Source organism: Lissotriton helveticus, chromosome 8, assembly GCF_964261635.1.
Source record: "Lissotriton helveticus chromosome 8, aLisHel1.1, whole genome shotgun sequence".
NCBI classification, from domain to species: Eukaryota; Metazoa; Chordata; class Amphibia; order Caudata; family Salamandridae; genus Lissotriton; species Lissotriton helveticus.
This window is the reverse complement of record NC_136069.1, coordinates 1,138,161,990-1,138,187,560: the sequence shown is the minus strand read 5'-3', so window position 1 is coordinate 1,138,187,560 and position 25,571 is coordinate 1,138,161,990. Positions and strand designations below refer to the sequence as shown.

Genomic DNA, 25,571 nt, shown 5'->3' with positions numbered 1-25,571 from the left:
ACTAAAACTAATGGCCAAGAGCCATTCAATATTATTCTGGCAAGTAAAACGTGAACTTACAGAAAAAAAATGGCTGAAGATTTTCGAGCTGCTTGCACCTAGTAAATCCCAAGATTTCTGGCATTACATAAACAAGGTAATCCATGGGACCTCTAACAGAGAGAATCCGCTTGACCTTAGCACCTGTAGAGCCCATTTCAAAGCCCTCTACACCGACGGCCGGAAGACAAAACTAACAGAAATAAAAACCCTCTGGGAAGATCCAAGTAAAACAACAATTGAAACTATGGACCCTGCGGCCGTTCCCACCCTCTCAGAAGAACAAACAATACAAACTATTCTGAAAAAAAAGCCATAATGGAGCCTGGCTCCCTCTTTAGAGAGGACATCAACTTCTGGGCTGAAAAATTTGGGACAATTGTATTATGAGTGCAGGTTTTGGGAGGATGTCCCAGATTCCTGGAGGGGATCCCTACTACACCCAATTTACAAAAAAGGGCCGAGCACGGACCCCAGGAACTATCGTATGATCGCCTTATTGGATATCAAGGGCAAGGCTTATGCTAGCACTCTCCTGACGGAACTAGCAGACTGGGTCAGCAAGGAAGATCTGCTCCCTTTCGATCAGACTGGGTTCTGTTCAGAAGGCTCCACTTTAGACAATATCATTGCCCTATCATACTTAGTACACCAAACAACGACTTGGGGCAATCAGACCCTCTTTGCTTGCTTTATCGATTACACAGCAGCATTCGATGGGGTAGATCATAACATTGTATGGAGGAAATTAGCCTGTTGGAACATCTGCCCAAAACTGTTACAAGCCATTAGATCATTATATACGCAAACTTGGGTAAGAGTTACACTCTCGTGCGAATATGCTACAGCAAAAATCCCCACAGATCACGGGTTAAAGCAGGGCTGTGTCCTTGCCCCATTGCTCTTTCATCTTTCACAGGAGACCTGGGTAGTGCACTGCACGGAGCAACTTTAGCGACCACTAGGATTGGGGGAATTAAGATTCAGTTGATACAATATGCTGACGACCTGTTCCTCTTGGATCACACCAAAGTCGGCCTTCAAAAAGCTTTAACAGCACTCTCAGAGTATAACACTAAAAATAAGCTCGTTGAAAACCCAACAAAATTCAAGATAGTGATCTTTGGACGCCATCTAAAAAAGAAGCTTATGAAATGGAGTTTGGGACCACTAATACTGAACAGTACACAATCGTGCAATTATCTTGGAGCCTGGTTCAGTGAACCTGGCCGGTCACAGGCCCACCATCACAAGCTCCAGCAGAAAGGAAAAATGGTTACCTACGCCATCTGCAAACTTAATGCCATCTTGGAAAGCCCAACAACTACGGACATCCAGCGAGTCTTGAAGGCAAAATGATTACCTTCCCTTAATTATGTGATACAGGCGTACCCAGGCAAATTTGTACAGGACCTTGAAAAGACCTACTGCGCAGCATACAAAAGTTATTTTGGTTTCCAGCATGCCCTAGGAACACTTTAATTCAATTGGAATTCAACCTTAATTGACAATCTTTGGAAGAATTGGCAAGTCTGGCAAAATATTTTTATTTAACCACTGTCGCACCAAAGAATTCAATGAAGACTGTTATAAACAAAATATTTCAAAATCCGGGTAATCCATGGTCAACTGGTCTTGCCTCAGCCAAAGACCACCTGATTCTAGCCATAGAGAACTGGGATCCTAATATAATTAAGTATACCACTATTAAAACATCTATAAAAAAGCAAGTAAGAACATGCTCTCATAAATTGGACATCGACGCTCTGACAGTTATAGGCTTCCATGAGACCCAAAGTTCTCTTCATACATCATATGGTCTCAAATTACATCCCTACAAAGGATTCTTGCAGCCAGACTTCACCCGCTCCCTTTAAAATATCTCTACCCTACAGTGAAAGTAAGACCAGCGATCATGGAGAATCGTCTCTGCTACCATAATTGTGAAGCATTGGCTCACATCTTGCTATGCTGTCCCGCCCTGTTGCCAGTCCGCCCAATCCATCTAAGGCCCATTCTCCTCCAACTGGGCACGAGCAAGGCAAAAGAAGCCGTCCTTCAGTTCTATGCGCTGGACACAGTGAAGCATATGGCCAATTTTGCTAAGTTCAACTTTCATGCTTGTCAAGCCCTAATGGACAGGTCAACCTAGGTACTACATGGAACACATCCGGATGAGGGTTCCCTGCATTCTGACTCCCATTGAAAGTTCGCCGAGCGCATTTAAAGGACTAATATTAATTGTATTTTATAAAACAAAACACCAAACTGTGGTTTTAGGAACAATATGTGTATATATATTATTTTGTTATTCAATTTTAACTTTCTTTTTTTTAGTGATTGTTCTTTTGTATTGGTTTTTATTAATCACACAAATAAAGAGTCATTGTCATTGTCAGTGAACATTACAGCAGTTCCTATACCCGTTGGTATAGTATGGGACAAGGTTGATTATGATATATTTGGTCCGACCGAATTTTTTAAAATACCACATTTATTCAAAATCTCCTTAAATGTTATCATTACCTCCAGTACATTTTCTTATGATTGGGATTTTGAAACTATGAAAGATATGTTGTCTGATTTAGAACAATCTGCTGCATTTTCTAGCAATGACATTTTAGAGGACACATCGGATTTTGACACAATGTATTGTTATCTACATTATGGTCATCACTTTCTATACAAATAAAGTAACACTAGGAATGTTTTCACACCACCGAAAAGTAGTTAAAAAACGTTTGCACAAACATTTTCATATTTTTCAGGGTTTAACATTTCTGAGCCAACCTCATATTACTATATGGCTGCACTGATATCCGCACAGAAAAATATGTTGACTAACGCCAAATAGATTTACTCTGCTTCCTTCATTACCCATCTGTCTAAACAGAGTTTCGACTTATGGAAAGACACTATAGAGTTAAAATCAGTCTGGGGTTCAAGAGATTGGCAAGTCCATGGAACAGAAGCACTATTTAGAGCATGCCTCATTCCTCAGCAGATGATATTTCTAAATGATACTGTGCAACAAACTTCCTGTCTTGGAATAGCCAAGAATAAGGATTTGAACTCACCTCGGATTCCAACACCATCACATACCGAGAGTAACTTTACACCACGAGAAGGGACTACTTTCGATCACATTTTACAATACAATAGATCAGACTCCAATTGGAAGGGATGGTTGGTTTGGTCCACAGACAATAATAGATGTCAAAAAAGATTCAGGGGTACGATGGAAGGGTTCAGTATCCATAGGCCAGACCCACGATATGTGCAAAGAGAACATCCAGGGGTGGTGACATCATACAGTGTTGGGAAGTTATGCCTTGAATGATTAAAAACCTCAACACTAACACAGGTGAAACAACACGTATCCTTACTACAGAGGATGTGGACCTACAGGATTTTTATTGGGTCCCTGAAAACCACGTCGTAAACATTTCTATTATGCTGTCTATAATGAAATTTGTTAAATTTCCCAACAAGAAGCAGCAGAGAGATTATAAGAAATAGATAGGATCAATTTAGAAATGGCGTTAGCGGTAGTTGACAATGGTATGACTATGTTAACATCCAGGATTTATTCACTAGGCAACATTGAATCTTCTGATGTTTATGTACGAGAACAAGGTTTGCCCATACTATAGCACGGGCAATCACAATTACGTTCTATTATGTTATTGGGCTGGATGCTGCAATCATTGCGCGCAGGTTATGTGCCTTGGTGTTTTATCAACAGTATGTCACTGTTTTCTGCATATAATCTAACAGAAAAACAGATAAAAATGGCACAGAGGGGAGCTAAATATACAATGCTGCGTACTTAAAATCTGGACAGACTACCTTTTACTATGGCTGAGTCACTGTCCACAGAATGGTTGATCCATGGCCATATAACATTACTGGTCACAACTTTCCAATTTCAGTATTGCCTAGAACACAACAGGCAGGCAGATATGAAGAAATGGATAGGGAATTCATCAAGGAATCTTGGGAATTACTGTACAGATTTCGATGCAGGAGTGGGAATCTAGAAATATTTCTAAGCGGTACAAACTGCGAGAACACTTTAAGTGGTTCTCTCATATGCCAGGATATTAGGCTGCAGGGACCTGTAATGGTTTAGTAGGAAACCTATCTTGCCACTTGAAGGGTATCCCAGCAGCTGTGATTACCCCGGTATTCAAGCTACTTTAGAATGGGAGTTAATTGATGCTGAATGATCAAGGTTGTTCTGAAATGCTTTTAGGCATTGAATATGTCGTCACCATAAGCACCAGGGTTACTTGCTGTATGCAAGTATTGTTTCCACCGACACACACAGTCAGGCAGGTGCCAATATGGCCTTCGATGAATGTTTCCTTTACACTTTTTGATAAACTGAGCAGAATGAAAGCCATGCTTTGACAGAAAATCGTACCCTTAGCCTCCACCAGGGTGACTTTTGATCTCCAAATCTCAAGGTCCACGGCTGAGATACAGGCATTCATACGAACAAACTGCCCCTTCCATTTCACAGAAATGGTTAATCGTATCTTTAGCATGTCTGATATGACCGGTATAGTCCACCTATTTAAGACCATAGGTTCTGGACTGTTAAACACCTTTCAGATGGTCCTCGGAGTTATACCAAACTTTATGCACTCCGTATTCAGAAGCATATTTGGAGGTCTTCCGCTGATCCTGTTTCTAATAGCAGGTATCCTGATTGTAATTTTTCTGCTATCCAATGGACGTCCCAGTCACCAAGAAGATGGAAAAAGCACTCCTGGAGCATAAATAACATGATCTCATGGTACAACATCTACGAGAACTGAGCGCCTCTTAGTTCTTGTCATTTAGACCAGTCTGGATGTACTTCATCCTACCTGTTCCCCGATGCCCGTTCTGTGGGGAAGAATGCGTGTTGGATCTCTGTCTGACACTTCCATCAGTTGCACAACCAGACGTTTTTGTTCTGCAATGTCCCCAGCATGTTCCTATGTTGATGGCGGCATTCTTAGAGCCTCCACAGGAAGTCTTGACTCCTGTTGGAATGGGTACTGGCTCCTCCACTCACATCCAGGCCTTGGAAGATGCACATGCTGCCCCAGCATCGGCTTCAGGCAGTGCGGAAGATCATCTGTGCTCAATTGACGTGATCTGTGAGGTGTTACACGGGTCGTCGTCTGCAAACGCAGGCAACAGCAATGTTGCGTCTACTAGCCACGACACATACACATTTGACACGTCATGTGCAGGGAAAATTTTTCTGCCTTTTTAAACAAACAAAAATTGAAACTCCAAAACAATTTACACTTTTTTCCTGCATGGCTTTCCAATGCTTGTAGTGGTTTGAACTATATATACAGACACATTAGAGCTATTGCTTGCAAGGCAATTTTTTTGTTTTTCAATTTTTCTTTTTTTAGGAGAATTTTTTAACACTTTTTAGTAGTACTATTGTTTCACTATAGTTGTTTACGTAGCAGTGCTTAGACACACCTAGTAGTAGGTTAGAATTTAATTATGTTGTCCAGTCGGATGAGGAGTGGGTGTTATATTTCATATAGGTACCCTAATATTGGCTCAGGTAACCTCATATTCTTCCTTACATTACATACATAATGGTTCTTAGGGACTGACCTTTTACTTTGATACGAAACTGCGCACAGAACGCAGGATCCTAAGTCCGACAAGTGGCACAGCAAGGTAGAACGCCCGGGGAGACCTTTGGGTATATAAACATCACAACTTGCTGAGACAAGGAGGGGAGATCAGGACTTCCCTACTGTAATTTCTTTATTTTCTTTATTCGGTTTTTAAAGTACATAGAAAAACCATAAAAGCAATCTCACAGATAAAAAACATCAATTTACATAATTGAGAGTAAAAGCTATTACAATTCATATGAAACGTATTAACCATGCAGAACAAACGGGGATCCCGAACCATGTTAGCTAATATATCAGCATTCTAGATTTCTAAAATTCATATATTTCCAAGGAGATAAAACTTGGCAAAGATTTGCTCTATGTTTAAAAATACATTTCAGAAATGTCACAATGTATTTACAAATCCGTTCAGTCTCTAGAAACTGTAGTCGCAACATGGCTGGGCGACATCTTCTAACACCCAATGATTTCAGGAGCGGTAACAACCAAAGCTTACGATGACTATCATAAAATTTAGAGAACAAAACAGTGTGAATAGTTGATTGCTCTGATATTCCATCACATGGACAATATAACAGAATTCGGTCCCAACTGTTTTAAACAGGAAATACCACTAGTCGATGAAAGCTGTTGAGTCTGAATCTGACCAGAAGAAATTGCTCAAATTGTGACAGATCATATGTTAAATATGGTTGAATTGAAGGGGCAATCTGGATCGCCATTGAGTGTTGAACGGAAGCTTTACTTGCTTCCGTGGCGATACGCAGTTCCTATACGAGGCTCAGTGCCCTTACTTTCAATTCCTTTCTAGATATTTCAGAGATCGTCTCAGGAGCGAAGTAATAATTCCCAAGCCTAAGATCAGTCAGAAACTTTTTCACATACATAAGCCAACTAATGTTAACTGATTAGTCAAATGACATACAATCAGCCACTATTAGCTTAGTGAGTGAATTTTTCGTTGATGTCCAAATACGTCGCCAAAGTAAAAGTGGTTGTATTTTTGCCAAATCCACCAAATCCGGGATCCCCAATTCCGTATGACACGCAAAAGTAGAAACGCATTTAGGTGCCGCTAGTAAAAATCTTAAACAAGTGTTCTCTGCCACTTGTAGGGGACTAGTATTAGCATGCCCCCACAATCCAGCCCCGTACAGTACTATCGTCTGGCATTTGGCTCTATAAATCTGTAGCAATTCTACGGCTGGAAACCTATGAGTGCAGCAATGGCTCGCATTAAGTGGTGTTTCCTGGCCTCGAATGCGGGTTTCCAGTTTAATCTGTCATCAATTATGATACCTAGATAGGGGTATTGGCCAGTGACTTCGAGTCTTTCTTTAGTAAGGAATATATCTTTACCCCCTTTTTTTCCTAAACCTGCTGCCATTACATAGGTCTTTTTTGTATTTATTCGTAAATCACGGTTCCCCATAAAGGTGGCATACCTATCCAAGGCCTTCTGTAGTTCGCGTGGGGTGCGGGCCAGTATCACGGCGTCGTCCGCATAGAGCAGAGCGGGGATCGGGTGTTTTCTTACTTGCGGTAAATCCTGGCCCCCCTTCAACATTGCAGCCTCCAAGCCGTTTGTATAAAGTGAAAAAAGAAAGGGGGCCAGGACACAGCCCTGCCGGACACCACGCTCTACTCTAAACGACTCAGACAGCTTGCCTTTGACACCAAAACGTACCCTCGCAGAGGCATTCAAATATAATTCCCTCAGGAAATCAACCAGAGGGACATCAACACCCATTAGTAACAAGAAGGACCACAATTTCGTGTGGGAGACGCAGTCAAAAGCAGCAGACAGGTCAACATACAAAATGTATAACCTGCCCTGCTTTGCACAGACGTATTTACCCAACAGCATTGATAAATTTAGGGCTTGCTCGGTCATCCCAAAACCCTCCCTGAACCCGAACTGGAGCTCAGAGAGGATTCCACCATCTTCAGCCCACTGCTGTAAGCGCTCGAGCACTATTCTCGCCACCACCTTTCCTAGCGAGTCCAGCAGTGAGATCGGGTGATAGCAGGACACCTCATGCCTATCTCCTTTCTTAAAAATAGGGACCATGATGGATTTAGTCCAGGAGGCCTGCAAGTCATTCTTTATTACTGCCCCGAACACCCTAGTCAATATTGGGGCCCACAAGTCCGTTTTGTATTTAAAAAAAATCTACTGGAACCCCATCTGGGCCCGGGGCTTTCCCATTTCTGCTTGCATTTAACGCTTGAAGAACCTCGCTTATAGTGATTTCTAGCGAAATGGGATATACCACCGTAGAAGCACTACTACTGGGTACTATGTCAATCCGTACTGGTTCCGGACCTTTCAGGAATATTTTCGAAAAGTGTTCCATCCAGGCTGATGCCTCGATGGCTACTTTTATAGTTGGAAGGTTTTTACGATCTACTAGGAAGGGAGCTTTTACCACCCTCCAGAATGCCTCGCTATTTTTATCTATTGAACTTTCATTCAGTTGGTCCCATAGGGCTTGCTTTAGTTCTGCCTTCCTTTGTTTACATGCTATGTTATAGTGCTTTCTTAAAAATCTTATTTCTTCCGGATCTCTGTTCGTTTTGTTTAGGGCTGTTTTCAATTTCTTGTGTGCTGCCGTACATTTGTGATTAAACCATCCTGTTTTCCTAGGGCAATCTCTTTGTCTCTTAACTATTAGTAATTCTTTTATTTTATCTAGAATTACCTCAAAATAATCTAGGACTTCCTCCCCCAAGACTCCCAGATCTAAGCATTTAACTATAGAAGGATAGACTGCACATACCGCTTTTCTGGTTATTTCCCCAGCGTCCATCTTTTCCCATCTTAGGGAATATCCATTTGTTTTAGCTAAATGCAGGGTATTCTGAGTTAAAGCACTGGCTATGATCTGAGGGGAAGACTGGGCGTGTACAAGTAGAAGTTCTAGACTAAGAGCACTGTGGTCACTTAATGTGTTCACCACTAAGTCGAAACTCATGACTCTATTGGCCAAAGGATTTGATACTAGGATGTAATCTACTGTTGTCTCATGACCCCTCCCCAAAAAGGTTGGATCTAGCCGATGGGAGTCCATGTTTAATTTATTAACCATCATGAGTCCCAAGTCTGAGAGGACTTCATTCAAGTATGCCCCTGTACGAGTATGGTTAAAATGCACGATTGGCTCTTCATATTCATCCACCATCCCACAGATAATACTGTTACTGTGTATACAAGGGTGCTAGTTGAAGTCACCTCCCCATACTATACTTACACTAGCTCTAGCTCCAACCTTCTGAGTCAGCTGGGAGAACTTGTGGCGTAGAGAACCCAGAACATTCAGGGCCTGTCCTTCTGCTAGATTATTATAAAAATCAAGCAGAAGGATGATCTCTTTATTATTAAACGATAGACTGAGCAACTGATAATTTGCATCCAGATGTACTACCGCTGTTTTCAGTCCCTGAATTGTATTAGCTATAAAAATCGTCAGACCTCCCTTAGCCCTACCCGAGGTGACTGCTAATACAGAGGTAAAGTATGATTTATCTGCCACCAGGTGCAGTTCTGTCATGGCCCATGTCTCCTGGAGACAAATTACACTATGGTTCTGGACACAATTTAGGGCACTTCCATCATCAACCTTTGTGCGAAGGCCTGCCATATTCCAGGACATGACTTTAAGTAATTGCCCATTTTTTACTTGAATGCTACCTTCCGGGGGGTATAATATGTTCCCGACTGAGCCTCAGCTACAGATGTATCTGAAATATTTTCTTCTATATTTTGGGTGGCCCCTCATATCAAATTTCCAGCTTTATTTTGGTCTTCCATATTATTTACCTTCCAAGTGAATTGCATTGATGGCAGTTTGGCCCTAGTGTCCTCTTCCTGTATGTCTGGATCTCCTGCTATTAAACTTTCAGACATTGCAGGCTTATAAGGAGTACTGGAATTAGGAATGGCAGTGGGGTGGAGTCAATACACTCAAGTTTATCAAGTTTATTTATTTATTATGTTTTGGCTCTCAATGAGGGCCACATAAAAAAAGAAATAGACATTACATAGTACAATAATAACAAATAATATGAATATATGAACTTACATAATCAATAATACAGGACAAAGCACAAGAGTTATCAGTTTTTAAAGTGAGCCACGGCATCATTACAGCAACCTAATAAATATTTAAGAACCCTTTAAAAAATTTAAAAATCCTACAACAAAACAATTCATTAGGAGGGCAGTAAAGTGCATGTATAAACAGTTTAGCATTTAAGATTCCCAATTGTAGACAAATAGGCTTAATCCATTTAAGTCGCAGAGAACGTAAGGCAGGGCAAACAAACAAGACGTGGTTACGATCTTGAACAGCGACATCACAAAAATTACATATCGGGGAGCTTCCGTGCCATTTTGCTAGGAGTGAATTAAGTGGGAGTAGATCATGTCGTAGGAGATACCATAACCTACGCACTCCATGGGGAACATTCCAAGTCAAATATTGTTGGGTCAGCTTGGGGGAGTATGTCTCCAACAAAGGTTCCCTATTATATAATTTGGGTTGGACAAGGGTATCCAACCTATAACATAGCTCCCACGAGGCTCTTTTTAGTGAAATTTTAAGCTCAGAAGGAGAAAGTGAGAATAGGGTATCCTCATCCACCTCCAACAGTGCCACAGCTTTCCTAAAGTTTTTTAGTAAAGAGGAAAAATCATTAAGATTACCCAGTAATTCCTTTTTAACAAGCTCTCTTAGTGTACCTGGTTTTCCTCTAGCCAAGCATGCTACCCATCTTACTAATGCCACCAATGCCTGTGTCCAACAGCTGCGGAGTCCAAGTTCTAGTCTGCATGAAGATGTAGAACATGCATTGCTTAGGGACATAATTTTCCGAAGCACCCGTCCTTCCATTTTTTGAAGGAATCCCCAATATTTCATTTCCACTAATTCTATTCCGTACAGGAGAGTAGCTGGCACTTTTGCTTTAAAGACTTCCAAAAAAAGAGAGAAATGTCTCTTCCCCGTAGCATTATATAACGAACATAACCCCCTTCCATGGGTCAAAGCTTTACGAGAGTTATGTTCGATATGAGGTGTCTCACTAAGATTAGATGATATTATTTTACCCAAGAACGGATATGTTTTAACCACGTCTAGCCTTTGCCCCCCTATAGACCACCTATAATTGCTTGATCTACATTTTCTTTTACCAAAAATGCACATGATTTTACTTTTTGACGAATTAATTTTCATATGGTGCACTACAGCAAATTCATGCAATGCAAGCAGGCGATTAGATAGACCCTTCGGGGTCAAATCCAAAATAAGAATATCGTCTGCGTACATTAGGATAGATATAGCTGATCCTCCAATTTTCGGAGCAGCACCCTCACAAGATGAAATAAAAATTGGGAGGTCAGCTATATACAAAGAGAACAATATAGGTGCTAACATGCACCCTTGTTTGAGGCCGTTCTGAGAGGGAATAGATGTTGTAATACCCTCTTCACCACCTTGTAGTACCTTACACCATGTATTCATGTGCAAAGAACGGACCAACGCAAGTAAGTATCCTGGCATACCCAATGTCGCCAGTTTTCTCCACAGCGTTGGGCGGTCCACTCTGTCAAACGCCGCGGAGAAATCAATAAATGCGGCATATAAGCCACCATCACGGATACGTACATACTTGTCACTGATCACCTGTAGCATCGTCAAATTATCAAGCGTTCCGTGATCTTCACGAAAACCAGTTTGTTCCATTGGTAAAATCTTATTAGTTTCTGCCCATTCCATAATTAACATTAATACGCATTTGGCGAAAATTTTCCCTATGGCATCTAATAACGCTATTAGGCGGTGATTAGATGGCAGCTCCCGATCCCCCTTTTTAAATATAGGAATTAATATACTGCCCCTCCAGGAGTCAGGGACAGTTCTAGTTAAAAAGCAGGCCTGAAATAAGGGGAGAAGAATCCGACTCCAAGTACAAATATCCTGCTTAATGATTGTCATAGGGAGTTCGTCTGGACCCATGGCTCCAGTAGAGCGCATACTCTTTATTGCCGACACTATTATTTTTTCTGTAGGTAAATTGCATTTTTGTAAATCATTTGATTCCATCATACCAGTATCCTCCAATACTTCATTTGGGGCATATAATGCGGTTACAAATACTGTCCATACTTTTTCGCTTATGGATATAGGACGGGGAGTTATTATGGTACCACAACCTTTTCTTATTATAGACCAGAATTCTCTGGTTCGATTAAAGGTTATTGCCTCCCTCAGGCTAATCCAAAGAAGATCCTCTTTTTCTTTTTTCAGTTTCAGTCTCAATCTAACTCTTCTGCGTTTTAATAATGCTAGTAGGGACTCATTTTCTACCGTTCTATTAAGATACTGGTTCCTGATTAGTGCATTTATCTCCCTATTCAGAAAAAATAGTGGACTAGGTGAGAAGTGAGGTTTTTTTGGACCTCCCTTTTTCTTGGCGAATCCAATGACTTTTTTAATAAAAGTTTCAAATTGCAGGAATTCTGTTCCCTCCCACTGGTCAAGTTCTAGTAGGGTTTGAGCCAAAAGGCTTTGTACTTCCTTCATGGAAGAGGAACCCCAAAAACATCTACCTGATCTTCGATCAATAGTGAGATCTCTATGCTTTAAGGACCAAGCATTAGTTTCAGAAGGGGTTAATAGAAGAGTCAGATTTATTATTTTGTGATCACTCAGTATAGAATGAGTGACCTCCATATCCTCAATCAAGTGGAATGACTCAAAATCCGTAATGGCATAGTCCAAAATAGACTCTCCCCTATACGAACCATGTGTGAAATGGGCAGGACTATCAGAGGGCATTCTGCCATTAATAATAAGCCCTTCTAAAAGGCTTAGTTCCTCCAACAGGATCTTACCTCTTTTACTAGTTTTTATATTAGGAGGCCAGGACATTTGGGGTATATTATATACTTCTTCCTTCAGTTTATTTCTAAACTTAACTAGAGTAGAGTTGGATATTTTACTGTTTAGATCTCCAACCATTAGTATAAAGGGGGGATATTCAGCATTCATTAGATTCGCTACATAGGAAAACATTCGCTTCATGACACAATTAAAACATTCCTCAGGGGGAATATATGCGTTTAAAATAACAAACGAAGACCGCGTTCCAACTTTGCCCAGGTTAGTGATAGTTACAGATTGAAAAAGATTACTAGAATCAGAATAATGCGTGTAATGCCATTGAAAAGAGGTAGATAACAAACAAGCGATTCCTCCTTTCGCATGGCCTTTTTTTGAAGATTTTGCAGGGGCCTCTAGGACATAAAACTCATTCCCTATATAGGGTAGCTTTTTACACCACGTCTCCTGCAAACATATTACATCGACATTTAATTTAGATAGAAAGTCAAATTTCTCAGGGGAATTAAACATGCCAGCAGCATTCCAAGAGACAATTTTTAAGTTATTGTTAAAGATGTTGGAAAAGTCTTGGGTTGTTCACACAGTTAGTAGAAAGAACCCCCGGCAGCCAGTTCCACCTCTGATTGTCTTCTATTAAAGGAACATCTGCATGTTCAGGCAATGGCAAGGCCTGAGATACCATTCTTTTGCCTTTTGAGATCCAGATTTTCAGATCTTTATTACCTGAATAACCATCATTATATATAGATGCTGGATTACTAATACTATCTCTAGGGGCAGTAGATGTGGATCTATTATAGAATGGCAATACATCAATTCCTCTACATTGGAAAAATTCCGCTTGTTGTAAAACAAGATTAGAAATTATTTTTGAATAAAATATTACTCTTGTTCGCTGTCCAATGCTTGATTTTACTGGGAAAACCAGGTCAATATCATTCGACAAAATCAGTTTTAAATTTTCAGTTTCTTTAAAGCAGTTTAGGAGCCAAGATCTATTCATTTTTACATCTTGGTCAAACAACGGAAGAAAATCCAGTATTAATGTATCTACTGTTTTCATTTCACATTTTACTGGTTGAGGAGTTGGGCCACTAATAGTATTAAGTTGGGGTCGGAAAGTAAATGCAGTTGGATTTAGTACTTTTACTATTTGTGGCGGAATGTCTATAACATCAGTCAACACAGATAGAGGTTCCGGGACTAGTACCACATGAGCAGAAGACTGCTCATTTGTACAGCTCTTAATCGTACTATCATCTAATACATCATTAAGTTCATCGGCCACTGCTTTATTTTTAGTTATATTCAATAGTGGATTTTCCCCGTTTCCTGGCTCCTCTCGTGCATCAGCACATATGCTTTGGAAAATAATTTGCCTTGGTCTTTTTTTCTTATATTTACGTAATAACTTCCTATTTTTTCCTTTTATTCTTTCTTTTCTAGTTTTAGTCTGAGCCTGCACTCCATCTTGGCCCTTTTTTTCATTGACAAAGATTGGGAAAAGATCATTTCCCGTCGTTTGCACCATCTCTATTAGACTATCATCTTTGTCAGTGCATTTTATAGATTTACTCTCTCCAGATAGGACAGAGCTCTTCGGGGGTGGATGGGTGTCTACTTTGACAATTAATTTCGAAGGAATATTGCCCTGCAAAGGATTAGTACAAATTGACAGGCTCTGAACTGCGGATTCAGTAGAAGGTAATTTAATCTTTTCTACTACAGGTTCAGAGGTCGGTGCTTGGACATTAGCACCCTTTTTCGCCAACATTTCCTTCAAAATCTCAGACACGGATGATAGAATACAATCAGAACTCACAGCAAATTTACCAAGGAGCAACAGTATAGATGACAATATTTGTTCAAGCGCAATCAACGATTCTGATATCGGTTTCTCATTTTTTGGGTAGCTAGATTGAACAAAAGAACAAATCCCTGATATATTAAGATGAGGAGATTTCAAATCACTGTTTGTTAAATAGTCATCTTGAGATTTGTTTGATGGTGTGCTACTATATAGAAGCATTCCAGATGGTGTTGCTCTAATTGGAATTTTACTGTCCGCAACCTGGGCAGAGGATTTCTTATCCATGTATCGACCACAAAGTTCAAGATCAATACTAGTGGAAATGGATGTAGCAGCAAAGTCTTCACCTTCCTTTTCTCTCTCAGTAAAAATATTATGATCATGCGCCAAGAAAATACTATCCATCTTTTGAGGGGAAATAGATTGTTTTAATTCAATCGGTACACCAATGTTTGAATCTATTTCTAACTTAATTTGTGATTGGGAGTGAGGCGATAAACCAGACTTTGAAATTATTGGGTCTTTTGCAAGTTTATTTCCTGATTTTTCCCAAATATGTTCCAGTTGCATCTGACCTTTTATTAACGCACTATTTTCTGATTTTTTCCTCAGGCGTATAGGGTCAGATATCACCTCTTCTTTATCCTTTAGTACTTTCCCAGAACGTAGTTTCTTGGTAGACATGATTAATCTTTAAGATATAGTCCTTCCGTTAAATTATAAAAATATAAATAGTCGGTTACGGAAGATAGCCGAAGAGATCACAATAAACAGATAACAGGAATATAGTCAAGAGATCATCCGCATATTGATGTATGTAAGTTTGCTGCAATATCAGAGCAGCGAAAAACAAATAAAACTAAAATAACAGGGCCCAGCCCGGCCTACCTCGGCCACTGAGGGCCACAGAGGGCCCGCCCTTTGCCCGGGCTTAGCCCGGCGTCCCGCTCGCGTCCCGCGAGACGGGGGTGACTCTGTATTTGAGCGCCTCCTGGCGCGCGTTTGGCGCGATTAGCGCCGCTAGTGCTGCTGGGTAATGTAGTTTTTTCCGACCTCCACCGCGCTCCACACGGCTGCCAGACCCAGGAATTGAGCAGGGGTCGGCGGCGGGAGGCGGGAGGACGAAGGCACTAAAGTCAGCGGCAGCAGGTCAGTACAAAGCCAGCCAGGGGTCCACACAGCGCCAATTTCCTTCAGCAAAGAGTCGCCCCCTCGACCGGGGTGACTCTGTATTTGAGCGCCTCCTGGCGCGCGTTTGGCGCGATTAGCGCCGCTAGTGCTGCTGGGTAATGTAGTTTTTTCCGACCTCCACCGCGCTCCACACGGCTGCCAGACCCAGGAATTGAGCAGGGGTCGGCGGCGGGAGGCGGGAGGACGAAGGCACTAAAGTCAGCGGCAGCAGGTCAGTACAAAGCCAGCCAGGGGTCCACACAGCGCCAATTTCCTTCAGCAAAGAGTCGCCCCCTCGACCGGGGTGACTCTGTATTTGAGCGCCTCCTGGCGCGCGTTTGGCGCGATTAGCGCCGCTAGTGCTGCTGGGTAATGTAGTTTTTTCCGACCTCCACCGCGCTCCACACGGCTGCCAGACCCAGGAATTGAGCAGGGGTCGGCGGCGGGAGGCGGGAGGACGAAGGCACTAAAGTCAGCGGCAGCAGGTCAGTACAAAGCCAGCCAGGGGTCCACACAGCGCCAATTTCCTTCAGCAAAGAGTCGCCCCCTCGACCGGGGTGACTCTGTATTTGAGCGCCTCCTGGCGCGCGTTTGGCGCGATTAGCGCCGCTAGTGCTGCTGGGTAATGTAGTTTTTTCCGACCTCCACCGCGCTCCACACGGCTGCCAGACCCAGGAATTGAGCAGGGGTCGGCGGCGGGAGGCGGGAGGACGAAGGCACTAAAGTCAGCGGCAGCAGGTCAGTACAAAGCCAGCCAGGGGTCCACACAGCGCCAATTTCCTTCAGCAAAGAGTCGCCCCCTCGACCGGGGTGACTCTGTATTTGAGCGCCTCCTGGCGCGCGTTTGGCGCGATTAGCGCCGCTAGTGCTGCTGGGTAATGTAGTTTTTTCCGACCTCCACCGCGCTCCACACGGCTGCCAGACCCAGGAATTGAGCAGGGGTCGGCGGCGGGAGGCGGGAGGACGAAGGCACTAAAGTCAGCGGCAGCAGGTCAGTACAAAGCCAGCCAGGGGTCCACACAGCGCCAATTTCCTTCAGCAAAGAGTCGCCCCCTCGACCGGGGTGACTCTGTATTTGAGCGCCTCCTGGCGCGCGTTTGGCGCGATTAGCGCCGCTAGTGCTGCTGGGTAATGTAGTTTTTTCCGACCTCCACCGCGCTCCACACGGCTGCCAGACCCAGGAATTGAGCAGGGGTCGGCGGCGGGAGGCGGGAGGACGAAGGCACTAAAGTCAGCGGCAGCAGGTCAGTACAAAGCCAGCCAGGGGTCCACACAGCGCCAATTTCCTTCAGCAAAGAGTCGCCCCCTCGACCGGGGTGACTCTGTATTTGAGCGCCTCCTGGCGCGCGTTTGGCGCGATTAGCGCCGCTAGTGCTGCTGGGTAATGTAGTTTTTTCCGACCTCCACCGCGCTCCACACGGCTGCCAGACCCAGGAATTGAGCAGGGGTCGGCGGCGGGAGGCGGGAGGACGAAGGCACTAAAGTCAGCGGCAGCAGGTCAGTACAAAGCCAGCCAGGGGTCCACACAGCGCCAATTTCCTTCAGCAAGAGTCGTCAATACACTCCTTCTAGCCCATACAACGTCGAAAAGTGATTAAAAGTTGGAATATTAAAACCCTGGTGTTCTGTATTAATACTATGGAAACCCTGATTTAGGGGGAATCTTTGAGGATGATTAAAAATCGAGTGGTTAATACCATAATGGTCTATGTCACGCCTGTTTAGAATCTGTGTTCCTAGAGAAAAGCCTTTAGAGTGTGAGGCCGACGTCTGCGGATAAAAGTAGCTAAGATAATGTGTAGAGATATTATCACTACCTCTCGCATCATACCAGTCGCCAATATGCCTCAGTGCTCGATGATCTTTAAAGTTAATGATAATGGCGTCTCCCTTTCTATCTTTAGGCCGAGATCCAAGCCAGTTCACACATCTAACAGTTAGGATTTCTCCATTAACGTGGGCAGGCAGAGGTCTATTATTACACAGCCAATATATTACTTTATTTTTTAAGCCTCGATGATCTTCCTTTACTCCCACCGGGAGAACAGGAACTCCTGCCATAATAACAACAAAAGGAGCAGATTCTCGTGGTAAATCTACTCTTCTGTTGGTTGGTCTATGTGTATTTTGTAAGGCAATGATCTCATTGTCCTTATTTTGGGAGAGTTCCGCTTTTTCCCCTAATTCCACTATGTCCCCCTTTTGATTACTCGTGGTTCGTTTTGGTGGTACTTTAGGGGGAATCGTCTTCTGTGATAAGGACGATATTTGAACTTTTTTGGGGGATTTAGGTAGTGACTCTTTACCTGCATGATTGTCTTTTTTAGGGACTGTAGGGCAAGGGGGGGCATTGTTTACTGAGCAACGACGAGTTCTTTAGCACCTCCTGTTCAATAGAACCTGATTGTTCCCCAATCCTCTTAACCCCTTTCTAATAATGGAAAGATAAGTGATTTGATCAACTTTTCTAAACTGGGAAGAAGCTCATTTACAAATGTCGATGACGGCTGTTGTGTTGGGATATTTTTAAGAATAGTTGTCCGGGTACTACTCGGTTCGGTTTCAGATACCGTCACCGATTTTTTGTCCTTTTTACCCTGGCAATTTCTCATCAACTTCCTCTTTTTTGACGGTGGGACTGTTATACCCGTTGTTATAACCGATGTCTCTTTAACAATAGGCCCCTTTTTGGGTGAAATAATTAGGGGGTCAGGTGAGATATTTAAAAGGGTATCTATTAATGAATCAGTATTGTTTGTGTCATGCATTGACATTTCCAGAAGCAGCGACTGTGACAAGTCATTCGTAGATAAGGAATCATGGATTTGGGAGTTAGTATCGTCTACATACTGTCTATTTGGAGAAACCGCAGATTGTATTGCCCACAGAGAAGATCGTTTTTTATTCATTAGTTCTGTCTACAAACGCTTCTCCGTTAGAACTATTTCTTTTTCCAGTATTGAAGCAGCCCTGGTAATAACAGCATCAAGGGTCCCCCTCACAGAGCACTCTACCAGAAACGGCCTACCTGAGCTATTACGTCTACTCATAGTTCCTTGTTAGAATAACAAAAGCAAGAAAGGCCCGACTAATGATCATAAAAATCAAACACATATATCTTCCCACAGTAATAGAATTAGCACAGAATTTACAAACTTGGCGAGTATATTATCTACATAATAATAGTCCTTAGTTCTAGTTCATATAATACCTGATGAGTTAATAAGGTGGCCCAGCCCAGCCTTGGCCAGCCCCGGACGGCCACAGACGGCCCGCCCTTTGCCCGGGCTTAGCCTCGTGCTTCGTCCCGCGATAGCGTTATGGGCGTTCCTGAAATAGGAGGCGGAGGGGGCGGGAAGAGGCACCAGGTGCGCGAGGTGGACACAGCGCAAAGACCTCTGGGCCTCGCAGTCCCGCACCCCCATGATTGCCCAGATGGAGATTAGAGATTAAGCACAGCAACAGCAGCTCCAGGAATCGAAGTACAGCGCAAGCTTGTGATTCAGCTTCAGCTACAGTCCCGGTCAGTGCAGGAGTGAGGGCTTCTAAAAAACATACCAGTCAGGATAAAAACAAGTTCCACGACTACGAGCGGCTCCTGCATAGCGGGGGCCACGAGCCGTATTTGAGCTCGGCAATAAACAGCAGGGAGGAGGGGCGGGAAGAGGCACCAGGTGCGCGAGATGGACACGGCGCAAAGACCTCTGGGCCTCGCAGTCCCGCGCCCCTGTGATTGCCCAGATGGAGATTAGAGATTAGGCACGCCAACAGCAGCTCCAGGAATCGAAGTACAGTGCAAGCTTGTGATTCAGCTTCAGCTACAGTCCCGGTCAGTGCAGGTGTGAGGACTTCTAAAAAACACACCAGTCAGGATAAAAACAAGTTCCACTACTACGAGCGTACCTACTGACAAACACTGACGTGAGGCGCTGAGATTCCTGCATGCAGATACTCCAGCTCGCAGTGGTCTAACATCTCTTGCAGGGAGTCCAACTTGAGACCAAGACGGGGTCTCACAGTCTCTCACTTCAAGTAATAGGGTTGACTTTATCCTAGAGGGATTCTCAGCTTAACACCTACATACATGCTGGGTACACTTAGGTACATCTAGTTAGGGTAGCATTGTAGGAGTACACATTTTCATTGTCATGTATTTTATATACTTGTCTGTATTGATGGTTATTGCAAAATAGTAGAAATCTAGCATCCTTTTACTTTCTTAGTGCTTCTAATCATTTATATCCTGTACTATCTAATGATTGTTTCAGCGCACCTATTTTACACTAGAATAACGGCTGTACAATAAATGCTTATTGAAAAACGTCCATACCGTTTATTCTTTGTAACTCTCTGAGACTAAGTGAGCAGGAGTAACTGAATAGAAAAGTAGTACACTGTTTCCATGGTCCTGAGGGATCAGGGTTGTCATGTTTGATAGTTGCCAAGAACTATTCTCTCCTTGGTAAGAGGAGTTTCTAGTGGCACTGTGAGCTAGCTGGTGCAAAGGCCAACATACCCGGTCAGGGTGTCTAGAATCAGTCTGACACCAAGCACACAGTGTATGTTGTCTAAACGTGCAGATTCTATATAGGTTTATAGGGACTACACAACACCTTAGAGGTGACGTATACACAATAAAAGGGGAGTTTAAGACTTTGCAAGGGGGTTTTATTACATAGTCGCATTTGCAGTTTAAAACTGCATGCAAACTGCAAAGGCAGGCCTGGGACATGTTGTAAGGTACTACTAAAGTGGGTGTTACATTAAGTGCTGTAAGCCCACTAGTATAATTTATTTGCAGGCCATTGGTGTACGGCATACCACTTTACTAGGGACTTATAAGTGAATTAAATATGCCAATCAGGTCTAAGGCAATGTTGCCATTTTTGGGGAGTGAGGATAAGCCCTTTAGAACTGATTAGTTAGGGAGAGGTGTGGCGCCGCGGCCAGGGCGACTGACGCTGGAATCTGGGGATCACGGTTCGATCCCCGGCTCCGGCGGCAGGTTAGCCCAGCACCATGTGACTCTGGGCAATAGCTTGCTTAATCTTCCCGACGGCCCCCAGCGCCTAGAGACCCTAACGGGTGATTGTGCGCTATACAAATGTGGATTATTATTAGCAGTGGTAAGGTGCACATAGTCCTAAAGCCAGCAAAACTAATTCAGTATAAATAGGAGGATTGAAGGCAAAAATCTGGGGGTAGCCAAGTCCAACAGCTAAAATATGAGGTCTATTTATTCACAATTGCAAAACATAAATACATAATTAGTAAAAATGTTCATGAGAGAATATGAAGGATGGTTTTACATGCCAAGTGGGTGATTGTGCTATTCACAATTGTTTGCTGAAACCCTGTACTTTTGCTGGGAGACATATAGATGAAAATGAATGCAGGCAAAGGTTTAATGGGACTCACTTTAGAGGATCAGCTATGTTGCAATATGATAAACACTTCCCAGAGCAATCCCATGTTAAACTTGAAGATGTGATGATGAGCTTTACTGCCTTTTGTAATAGATACAGGGATTACAATCTTTCTCACACTGGAAAGCTGCAGCCTTTTGTGAGAAATGGCCTAATATCCTCCAGGAACCAGAGATGGACGACCTTAATCAAACTCTTATAGGAATAGGAGGAGACTGGAAGCTGACATTTAGGATATGTAGCGCAGTCCTACCAAAAGATAATAAGAGACTGGGAAACCTAAAAGAGTGTTGGGGTGTGGATACAGGGGATTACATTAGTGTATACGGATAGAATAGGATACTAAGAGCTTTAAAAAACAGTTACTTAAAATGTCAGGTTGTACTTGGTCAATTATAAGTGCATACACAGAGTATATTTGACTCCCCCACTGCTGCACTTGATACAAATCAGATCACGCAGATGCCTGCCTCAGGTGCCAGGTGAGAACTGGTACATACATACACATGTGGAGGGACTGTCCTGGGATGGAACGGTTTTTGGCAAGGGTTGATATGTTGAAAATGTTAATGGCAATAACAATGCAACCAGCTGTACAATTGTGACAGCTGAGATTGGTCCGGAGTATCAAACGTGCAATAGCAATGTCAAAAGTGGTAGAGCTAGGCTTGGAGCTGGCCAAAGAGAGAAATGCAGTCTTATGGAATAGGCATACAGAACTGATTACGATGGCGGAAGGCCTGGAACCGACAGCCTGTCGGTGGCGGGCCCTCCGCCTTTGCACTGCAGTTCTCTGCCTGCCAGTTGCCATGGCGGGTGGGAACGACCACCTGTCGGAGCATCCGCATTGCCCAGAATGGCAGCTCAGCCTTTTGGGCACCACTGGTCAAATCAGCATGTTCATCCCTGCCAGTCTTTCCAAGGCGGTTCAACTGCCATGAAAAGGCTGGCGGGGTTGGACTTTGGGGGTCCGTTACAGGCCCACCTTGAGCAGGGCAAATTCCGTTGTGCACTTGGGGGGCACCTACAGTGCCCCCCTACTATTCCTTGCACCATGTGGCAGGCACCGCATGGTTCATGCCACGTAGTGTAGGGAAATGCACAATGGCATTATTTTTTATTGGGGCGGGTGCTGCAGCCAGCAGCACCCAGAGCAATGGATAACCTGTACAATGTGACCGCCACAATGGCAGTCGCATTGTAATTTGGCCTATGGGACCCCCAACACTATGAAGGACAGTCCCCATCTTAATCAGGCCCTAAGCATCAGGGCTTGGTGGACTGGGAGGCATAGATGATTCAATGTGTGTTTGCAGAGTGTGTGGTGTGGAAATGAATAAAATACCAAACATGAGAGGATGGTGGGGAACTGGTGTTGGAAACATCGCTAGTGGAATTGGCGCAGCAGGCAGAGCATTAAGACGAACATAGTAAACAACTCGATGAGGAATATTATATGTGAAATTGGACTGCATCATGGGGACATGAAAGGAAAGAAAGTAAGGCAAATTGATAAAAATGTGTAATACCAAACAAACATTGGTTGATTGTTGGCTGGATTAAATCAAGAATGTGGGGTTCCTAACTGGTAGATGGAGGGATGAATATATTAATATACGTTGTTAAAGAAATATAGATACAAAAATAAATTGTACGAAGCACTGCATAAATGAATTCTGGCATCTAAAGATCCCAGGAGAGGTATTGCATAATAATACTAAAAGAGATAGCAGGCCCACACTTTAATGGTTATGTAGATGCTTTGTTTCTACAGTGCTTCCAATTTAGTGTAGAAAGGTAATTGCTTTGTGTAGTGAAATTAAGTGTAAGGTTCCATGCCTAATCTTACTTTCTTTCATCCCTGCAGGAAAACCTTTTGAATTAAAATGTAATGTTCTTTTTGGTTTTGAATGGAATCAAGCTGCTGTTGTGACATGGCTTCAGGGTAATCTAAGCTTAACTGGTGATCGACTTCAGCAGGAAAACAGAACGTGAGTAGGTTCTCCCTTTATCCGTGATTGTGAGATGTGATAAACACTGTGGGCGTGCTGTACGCCTAACATCTTACACCTCAAAAGCATGCCCACGGGTTGAGTGTTCAGTTTCGTGAGGCAATGTGTCCCAAGATAAGGTACAAAGCCAACATATCAAAAATACTGCAAAATTAGGAAGTGCTGACTTGAGTGAATTCTGGAGTAGAATTAGAAAATGTATGAAGATTTATTACCAAACTTCAGTAGGTACAGTAGAGAGATAATAAAGTGCTGATGTGGCAAGTCTCAGATAAATGCAAATATCATTGCGGTGAAAGCTCTCAGTAGTAGTACAATGCCGAATATTAGGCAAAATCAAAAATAGACTATGACTCAAATGGGCAGCAAACTCAGTAAGAAATTGGACAGCATCCCAGACACCATTGGAAAGTTATTTGCTCACCACCTGATTCAAGGGTTTATACAGGAAACATTCTCATAGAACATCATGGAAAGTACAGAATAATCGTGGTGTGAGCAATAAATACATCTTCAGCAAATCATAATAAACCTTTAAAGATGTCATACAACCCTTCCGTCCAAGCACTAACCCGTTACATGAATATTGATTGAGCCCCCTCTGACCTAATGTCATCTGGAGGTGTCAGAACAAACTAGTTACAAAAACAACAGTAATTCATTGTGAATAAATGCAAAAATGTGTGCAAGCAGAAGATCCTTCAGGAAATGGTATATTAGTAGGCATATGCTAGAGAATCTTTTTCAATAACAATGCCATTCAGAAATAAACAAACATGACGTGCTGATCTACGGGCAGCATAAATAACAAACAGTGAATGTAAAATCCATTTTGAATAAGATGACGTCTAGGACTAGTTGACGACTAGTTAGCATAAGCCAGGAAAACACACTTTAGCAGGTCATATTAAACTAGTTTCAAATGCAGTAGTATCTTATTAGTGCACACATGTGGATGTAGTGTATATTTTTTTAAGCTTTTTCAACAAAAAGGATATTTAACTTAGACATAAATACCACAACCCCAGGGGAAGATAGAGATGGAGGAGTATCTGTAATTATCAGTTCCTATCTTAGAAACTAGGCACAACATGCATATGTGATAATTATTATGCCAAATTTCAAATATTTTGCCTTTTTAGTGGATTTCCCATATCTTTTCAGCTTTTTGCTGCCTAAGTAAATCAGGGGAAACCTGTGATTGTCCACTATTTATCACACAACTAACAAGTCTTATTCCTGTGCAGTTATTTGAATGTCCATCCTGGCATCCTAACTAGGTCCTTATTGTGGCATTTTGGTGAAAAGCTAGGAATGGCAGGAACATCAGAATGGGTTGGCTAAGGTTTATAGGTGTTTCTTTCAATGGTTATTTATATATTGTGTATGAGATGCCTAAGAAAGCATAACAGTACAACTGCAACTGGTACAGCCCCCTGTATATGCATCAATGTGCTCCATTCATAATAAGAGCAGAAACAAGCAAAATCCTTATTCCATTCAATAAATAATATATATGACCTGACTCTAGTTCACTAAGATATATGAAAAGATGACTTTCATGATTTCATTTTAGTTTGACCTTCAGAAGATTTTTAGCTATTCGAGTGATCAAAAAGGATGCAGTAATAGCATATCATCGTAAAAATTAGTTGTTAAAAATATCTATTTTAATGTAATGCAGAAATATCAATTTTGCAAATTTTGATATTAAAGATACAGTTGTAAACCATATCAAATGTTTTGTTCTGGTTTACTGTTGGTATTTTTTTTACATATTTACATTAAAAAAATGATGTTAAAATGTTTGTATTTATTTTTTTATTAAGTTTTAGGAGCTGGATATTGGGTTTATAGGGGAGTAATTTTAAAAAAGCATTGAAAATCTTAAAATATTTTTTACATTTTGTAAACATTTAGTAGCGGAATGTTAGGTTTATAGGGGAAAAGGGTGAGGAGTGATTTAACATTTTTGGATTAATAATTTATTAATTTTAAAATGTTTGTACAGTTTTAGGATTGGGATGTTTTGTTCATAGAGGATAAGTTTGGGAAGTAATTTAAACAATTGAAAACATTTTTTTAATGTACTTATTTTTGATAAAATCACTTGAAGCACGATCCCCCTTGCCATCCTAATGTGGCAGGGAAAGGGGAGCCAAATGGCGGAGGGACCGCCACCGCTGGCACAGCAGTGGCAGTCTCTCTGCCATTGTAATTAGCCCCTTAATTTGGTTTATTATCCAGCATTTTCCCCGAGTTGGTTTTGGAGTTGCAATAGTAATTTATTATGTTTTAGTATCCAGCACTTTCTCTGAGTTTAGTTAGTTTTGCAGTTAGAATAGTAATTTATTTGTTTTATTATCCAGCACTTTCCCTGAGTTTAGTTGGTTTGGGAGTTAGGAATAGTAATTTTTTATTACATTTTTATAGTTTGTATGAACATTTAAATAAGAAAGGAGATGTATGTTAGGGCCTATTTATGATGGCGGAAGGCCCGCCACCGACAGCCTGTCGGTGGCGGGCCCTCTGCCATCGCAATGTGCTTT

General features: G+C 42.2%; 1 protein-coding gene across 1 annotated transcript in view; it reads left to right on the top strand.

Moving 5' to 3' along the window:
- The window catches only part of LOC144773864 (interleukin-18 receptor accessory protein-like), a 525,065-nt gene that overhangs the window by 437,194 nt on the left and 62,300 nt on the right, over positions 1-25,571 (top strand). The window contains exon 6 of the mRNA XM_078658949.1: positions 22,878-23,001. Coding sequence (XP_078515075.1) covers positions 22,878-23,001 — 124 coding nt within the window. The remainder of the gene's footprint in view (positions 1-22,877; positions 23,002-25,571) is intronic.